General features: G+C 41.7%; 1 protein-coding gene across 1 annotated transcript; it reads left to right on the top strand.

Annotated features, from left to right (window-relative positions):
* The first annotated feature begins 1,743 nt into the window (after positions 1 to 1,743).
* On the top strand, positions 1,744 to 7,804 carry LOC144020568 (uncharacterized). The gene is made up of 9 exons (XM_077524179.1): positions 1,744 to 1,883; positions 2,013 to 2,214; positions 4,352 to 4,443; positions 4,512 to 4,625; positions 5,176 to 5,341; positions 5,836 to 5,943; positions 6,046 to 6,236; positions 7,205 to 7,289; positions 7,530 to 7,804. The coding sequence occupies exons 2-9, from the start codon at positions 2,035 to 2,037 to the stop codon at positions 7,608 to 7,610; spliced, it is 1,017 nt and encodes a 338-aa protein (XP_077380305.1). The 5' UTR covers positions 1,744 to 1,883; positions 2,013 to 2,034; the 3' UTR covers positions 7,611 to 7,804.

Raw genomic sequence — 7,804 nt, 5'->3', positions numbered from 1 at the left:
CAAACTCAACTCAGCTCAACTCACTCTATCTCCCCTCAACTCCCACTCTACTCCACTCACCTCAACTCAACTCACAAAGGGATTTACATTGTTACAATACACAATCACACACCGCACGTGCACACCCCCACACACGCCCCGCACACCCACGCACGCCCCCCCCCCCCCCCCCCCCCCCACACAACATTATATGGTTAACTAGACTAAGTGCAATTTCTGGAGAAATTGCGTGGGAATGCTGAAAGCTGAATGCCAATAGCTGAATGCGAAGATTTGAATGCATATGGAATGCTTATGAAGTAAAGTGAGAGATAAATTATGAAATTATGACCTCCTAGTTACTGGACAATGCACTTTGCCAACTGTTCCACCAAGCAGTGTAAAACACCTGGTAATGATAATAAGTTACATGTATGGAAGTGGGCGTGGAAAGTGTTCTTAGAAAAAGTTCAATGTCTGTCCCATTGAAAATGAAATGGGAAAACGTTGATAAGTTAAAATTGTGCAAATGCGGTCAATAATGTGGAATCATACGATATATATACCCCGGGAGGCGTGACTTTTTGAGCTAGTTGAAATTTGAACAGTGTAAACTGAATGTATTATGTGGGAGTTGTTACGTGGCAAAAAAAAGTGTGGAGAATAATAATCACAATAACATATGTGGGAATGCTTCCCACAATAAAAAAAAAAAAATATCAAAACAATCAAGCCCTACTGGAATTCCTGCCTAAACACGTTTAGCGTGCGTCTTTACATAGACCTAGTTTGTGCGAGTCTAAAATTTAGTCTACTTTTTGACACCAAATTCCAGGGGTGACAGCTGCAACTGCTGGAACACCCAGCAATGCCTACAGCGCGTTCACCAAATTCACAAAAAACGCTAAACAAGACTTGCTAGCTAACTAGGCTGCTCCGCTAGTTGTTTATCAGCAGAAAGTCAATCCCCTCTTTCACTCAGCTTTTAATACTGGTGTCTTTGGTCAGCTAGAGCCACTGACTTACTTCATCTATAGGGTAAAAGTAATACAGCATCTAGTGTTGGTCATCTGCAGCCTAGTGGTGCAAGCTACCTTTAAATTTGATAATGACATCTCTGAGAGGGAGCATGGAGAACATAAATGTTCAAACTCAAGCTCATGTAATTAACACGATGTGTTCTTATACATATTATGTTTCAGGAGTTTCTTGTTGACTTGGGCACTGCCGAAATTGAACGTCTTGGAGAGAAGGAGGCTCTTATCTTCAGAGAGAACACAATTGCCACGAAAGCCATTGATGAATATATGAAGCTGGTTGGACAAAAATACCTCATCGACACACTAGGTAAATACGTTCAATTGAACTGGCGTCCCCCTAGATTAGAAATACTTTCACGACGCTCTCTTTTGCCTCCATTTCAGGAGACTTCATCATCCGTCTCTATGTAATGGGGTACAATTGCGAAGTTGACCCCCGCAAGTGTCATGCCTCTGAACTATCAAACAACCAGAGGCACTTGAGGCAAGTGTGTGATGAGGTGGTACGGAAAATTATTGACCTCCACGGGGTAAGATAACGAAGCTCACAAAAAAGAAAAAAAAAAAACATCACTTTTGGATCTTCATTATTGTTTTCAACTTTAATAAATATTTCATTGTTTTTAGACACTTTCCTGAAGAGTTGAACAAGATTTTCTCAAGTTGGACAGAACTGTGTGAAGACCAAGGAAGACCAGAGATTGGCCAACGTCTCATCTCTGCATCCCTCTTCCTTCGTTTCTTGTGTCCCGCTGTCCTCAGTCCATCTCTTTTTGGCTTGACACAACCATACCCAGAGCCAAATACCCTGCGCACACTCACCCTAACTGCCAAAGTCATCCAGAACTTGGCAAACTTCGCGCTGTGAGCACCTTTCTTTGCTATGCCAGTCCTTAATTATGCATAAGTTAAAAAAAAATACCTTAATGAATATTTTCAAGAAAAGAGAATCACAATTCTCTTTGAATTTACACCTCAATTGTTCTACTGCAGGTTTGGAGAGAAGGAGGAGTACATGCTATTTATGAATGACTTCTTACAACAGCACTTGGACAGAATGAGGGGCTTTCTCCAAACAGTATCCAATCCATGCACTGAGGTCCCAATGAGCTCTTTTGATGGTTATGTTGATCTACCTCTGCGACTGGCTGTGCTTCATGGCCTGCTGGTAGACATAATATGTCTGAAGGATCAGGTATGAAGGAAATTTGAGTTTGTCACTTTCAGAACAGAATTTTATGCCCTTGTATTGTTTGTGCATATCCTGTAGTGGGGTTTGGGGTTAAATGGTCCTTGTCGGGGGGGGGGGGGGGGGGGGGGGGGGCACACCAGTATAACACTTCCATCCATCCATCCACTTTCTTGACCGCTTATTCCTCACAAGGGTCGCGGGGGGTGCTGGAGCCTCAGCTGGCTCTGGGCAGTAGGCAGGGGACACCCTGGACTGATTGCCAGCCAATCGCAGGGCACACAGAGACGAACAACCATACAAGCATACAAGCACACCTAGGGACAATTCGGAGCGCCCAATTAACCTGCTATGCATGTCTTTGGAATGTGGGAGGAGACCGGAGTACCCGGAGAAGACCCACGTGGGCACGGGGAGAACATGCAAACTCCACCCAGGAAGGCCGGAGCCTGGACTTGAACCCGGGACCTCAGAACTGGGAGGCGGACGTGCTAACCAGTCATTCACCGTGCAGTAAAACCCAAGGAAAGCAAAAGTTGGTTAGGTGATAATGTTTATATGTTGTGATGGTCACCATAATTCGGTCCTTTTCATGCTGAAATAATGCATATTGTCGCTTTCCTGTGATAATCACTTATGGTCATTTAAAAAAACAAAAAAAAACAACAACACCTTTTTGGGATGTCTGCATTCAGTTTCATTCCATAAATGTAAAAATGTGAAAAATGCAAAAATGGCCCAGCATTTTTTTTTTTTTTTTTACATAAGAATCAGAACCAGATTTATTGGCCAAGTATGTAAAACACACAGGAAATTTGTCTTTGCAGTCACAACCATCCAAGAAACACGAAAAATGACAATGACCAACAGAGACAGAACGGGAAGCCTGGCGGTTCGCTAATTACCGCCCCGAGTTTCTTAGATGAAAAAAAAAAAAAAAACATGAGGAAGGAAAGCTGTGAAAAAAAACAAGGCTCAATATGTGCCCTTCTAATAAGAGCAGCTTACATCCTGTCACCCTACCTGATATATTCAAAGCTGTGTTATTGTGAGCGGAAACCAACAGATAAGGGAACTGCAAGGAAGGGCAGGATGTTTGCTAAACATTGTTTGGCAATGAACAAGTAGAGATGATTTCAAGACATACGAAGAGATGATCGCTGTAAGTGAGTGAGGTAGATTCTTCCATTCCGATGAAGCTTTAAATGCACAATGACCAATTTATTTCTTTTTGGAAATGTGTTGAAAGACGTCACATTTGCACAATAGTGTGTTGATTCGACAGTCTGGTGGCCTGTAGAATAGATACACAATATTTTGGTGTTGTTATCCTGGCTGTGGCGGCACGGTATTCGAGTGGTTAGCACGTCCGCTTCCCAGTTCTGAGGTCTCCGGTTCGAGTCCAGGCTCGGACCTTTCTGGGTGGAGTTTGCATGTTCTCCCCGTGCCCGCGTGGGTCTTCTCCGGGTACTCCGGTCTCCTCCCACATTCCAAAGACATCATGGCAGGTTAATTGGGCGCTCCGAATTGTCCCTAGGTGTGCTTGTGAGTGTGGATGGTTGTTCGTCTCTGTGTGCCCTGCGATTGGTTGGCAACCAGTCCAGGGTGTCCCCCGCCTACTGCCCAGAGCCAGCTGAGATAGGCGCCAGCAGCCCCCGCGACCCTTGTGAGGAATAAGCGGTCAAGAAAATGGATGGATGGATGGATATCCTGGCTGTCACACTAGCGCCTGCCAGTTGTGTATATGTGTACTGCAGTTGGGTGTGGTCACTGTGGTGAACTTAAGTATTGTTTTTTTTTCGTCTTCGTTGTGACAGGTGTGATGAATGTCTTAACATGAACAAACCAGGTGCACTTTGGTTTATGGCCAACTTGAACTGTTCATGACAATGACACTGGCACTAGGTGGGCAGTAATGACAATTCTAATTGGTAGTGACTGACAGCAACCCTGAAAAGGGGCATTTTTTAATTTGCCGTATTCCTCTCAATCAGTTTGACTATATTTAGCATAACAGTGTGTTATTATTACATTGTTTTATCTGTTTGCTTTCTTTTGGTTGTTGTTGTGTATGTGCACTTTTGCAGTTGCATATTTTTCCCTTCCACACATGCTGACAGAGCTTTTACTGTATTTTCTTTAGGAAACAATTGAGAAATTGCACCCTTTGCCTTTGATTCTGAACCAGATAACAGAGTCACTGGGTCCTGAGATACATCAGATCACGATTAACAAGTATGATGACAGTAAGATCTATCGTTTGTTGTTGTCGTACGTCAGTAAAAGTCCGTTCTTTCTCACAGCCTAAGGAAACAAGTCAAACCAAAGTACGTTCCTCCAAAAGACTTGAGCAAATTTAGCCCTCATCAATCATCCCTCCAGCAGCTTCCCCAGGACTCCAAGGGCCTCAGGGATGGGTATGTGGTCTACTGTCCAACTTCAGAGCTTTTTCTGTTGGATCTTATCATCCATCTATCAAGACCCTTTAGAATATGAAAAATATCATAACGTATTAATTTACACAACTTGTTAGTGGGATTCTTATATCAATTTCCTTTTATTTTCATAACCTGCCAGCAATGTTTTCTGATTTCTCAGCCCTACAGCTACTTAATTAGTGACATTTTTGAAGGAAAGAAGCGTAGACATAAATTTAACACATACAGATTCAAAAAACACAATATTACATCATTCCCTAATATTGCCGTCGTCGCAAAGCACAGCTACAGTGCATAATCCTCCAAGAGCTTTCCAGTTGAGTGGCACCCTTTTTTGAGCGGTCATATACTGTGGAACATTGTTGCTAGTTTGAGCTTGTGTGCGTCATTGACAGTTTCGATTATATTAATCGCTAGAATGAGTAATAAGTTTGGGGGATTTGACAAATTCCATTCTGGCAGTTCAAAATCCTAAATATTTAGGGATTAAATATTTAAATATTGACACATAATTTTGTTTATTTCACAGAGATGTCAAAGCTCGGAGGAGGAAGCCGGTCACCAGAACTCAAAGTGCTCCACATGCACGTCCTGAAAAAAAACTGAAGAGGCAGACAAGTTCTGAAGCTCTACCCACAAATAACCATGAACAAGATTTGGAAACTAACCAGCCCTTCATCTCATCACCAAAAACTGTGAGTGTTAAATAAATAAATAAATAAATAAATAAATAAATAAACACCAATACACAAAAAACGACCCTACCCTTAAAGCTACATTATATAGTTTATCACTTTTTTACTTGACTGCCACCTCTGGCCTAAAGCATAACTGCAACTTCTGCATTTAAACTTATTAAACATATTGCTGTCATTGTATTACTGTCACATATATTGTCATCTAATCACTGCTCAATATTAATTATAAAAGACATAAACACCCAATGGAGTCTTAAGTTCAATTAAATTTAAATTAAGTTAAATTTTAGAAGTTGTCTCAGGGTACTTTATACATGGAGTAGGTCAAACTTATTAAAAGAGTAACTGATCCCCGCTGGATAGCTTCACTTCCATCTATCTGTATTGAATCTTATTTTGGGCAAAAGGTGGGGTATAGTCTGAACTGGCTACCATTAAGAGACTTTAAACCATGTATACTAGAATATATTCTTTTCTTTTCTCTTTATCAGAGTGAAGCAATCAAAGCATGTGCACCAATTCCATGGATTAAAGATATACAAAACAGGGAGCTCAGAGACATGCAGTCTGAGCAGGAGGAAATCAGCTTACTCGATAGGGTATGTTAGCTGCCTCAGAAAGCTTTCATATAAATAAGGCAACTATTTATGGATTCTCAGTAACATCACACTCAGACGATGTCTTTGCATACCATAAATCAGCATGCCCAAGAACTGTCCGAGCTTCGCCTGGGAATAGACCAAGTGACTGAGCGTGAGCTGGAAATGGCAAAGCGACTGGAGGACTTCATTAACCAAAGTCAAGACCAGAATGCAATATTGCAGGCTGAAATGAATCAACTCCGGAATCTGCTGGCTGTGCGAGAGGAGCAGCTTGCTAGCGCCACCTTCAGGTATGTTACGGACGCTCTGGCTACTGAAGAGACCACAACATAAAAAGGACGCCAGACAAAAAGGAGTGAGGTCAAAAACCACAAGCTTTATTCAACCCAAACAAAAATAAGTTTAAAAGAACAAACAAAAAGGACTGGGCCAAAAGGAAAATAAGTGGAGCCAAAACTAGACCAACCATTATTGAAGGTTGTTGGATCCAACGTTGTCCCACTAACTTAATAAAAGGCAACAATCTAGATTAGCAAAGGAATGGGGCTTTCGGCGTTCACCAGCCCAAACGAAAACAAGAAAAGCTCTAGCATGCTACTCATGCCTCGAGATTGGCAGCTGTGGGAAACGAAAAAACAAAAACAAAAGGTTAAACAATATGAAAGAAAATAGACCATCACATTTACAGCCACATCTTGGGGAAAAACGTAACAATTTATAGTCCGGAAAGTACGGTGTCATCATTACACTACAGCAACTCTTATGCAAGGCTGACACTTGCACGATTTTGTGGCACGACTCGAGTTGTGCCAGTGCGCGAACTACTCGTAAAGTGGCATGAAGTGCGTATACCCGTCGTGACTGCGTGTCATGTTGGGGCAAACATTTTGAAATGTTCAACATGTTTGTCACGACAAAATTTCACGACCGGGTCGTGAACTATACGCAAACTGTTTGTGAACTCGTTGGGACTATGTGGGAAGGATGCACGGCGGTGTGTGGTAGTGCACGCCATGCCACGACTGTCACGAAGTGCCACGAATAGTTCACGAACAGCTCACTTCAAGTTATATCCCAGCTCGTGCCCCAAATGGCACGACTTGCCACGACAATATCGTGGCCAAAAGTCGTGCATGTGTCAGCCTTGCATTAGATGGCTGGCCGTTTTGGAATTGCATTTACTCAATACTGTTGACAAGATGGCTTTACTATTACATATTAAGTAACCAATTTGTACGTCTTCGGCTGTCTGTGACAGGTTGGGTGTGATTGAGGAGGAGAGGGAAGATGATGAGCGCAAGCTGAACATCGCAATTGCAGCAGCTGAACGGATGAACATACTGGTAAGGAATCAGTAACTGCGTGTGCGCGCTTGTGTGTGCGTATCTATCTATCTATCTATCTATCTATCTATCTATCTATCTATCTATCTATCTATCTATCTATCTATCTGTGCATGTGTGCTTGCATAATTATTGAAACAGCAATTGAAGTTACAAACATGATTGAAATGATGTTTTTCTTTTCTTTTTCTTTTTTTTAAGTAATAATTCTTTTATTTGTTTTCCCCCATGTTCTCATAGGAGGAGCAGTTTGCCGGCTTAATGAAGGACATTCATCAGCTCAATAAGTCGTACAAGAATCAAAAAGCTGATGAAAAGTAACAAATTGTCAGTAAAGGCTCGTTTAGTGCTGAAGGATTTCCATATTTTTTGTACCATAATTGAGTATACCCAGCAAGTATGCTTTTCAGTCATTACTCAGTGAACACAATGTATCTATTATTTAGTATTTTATAGCATATTACACCATATAAAATAATTCTCAGAGGAAGAACAATTAAATGTTTTCGAACAAA

This window comes from Festucalex cinctus, chromosome 6, assembly GCF_051991245.1.
Source record: "Festucalex cinctus isolate MCC-2025b chromosome 6, RoL_Fcin_1.0, whole genome shotgun sequence".
Lineage (NCBI taxonomy): Eukaryota > Metazoa > Chordata > Actinopteri > Syngnathiformes > Syngnathidae > Festucalex > Festucalex cinctus.
This window is presented reverse-complemented; position numbering and strand designations above follow the sequence as displayed.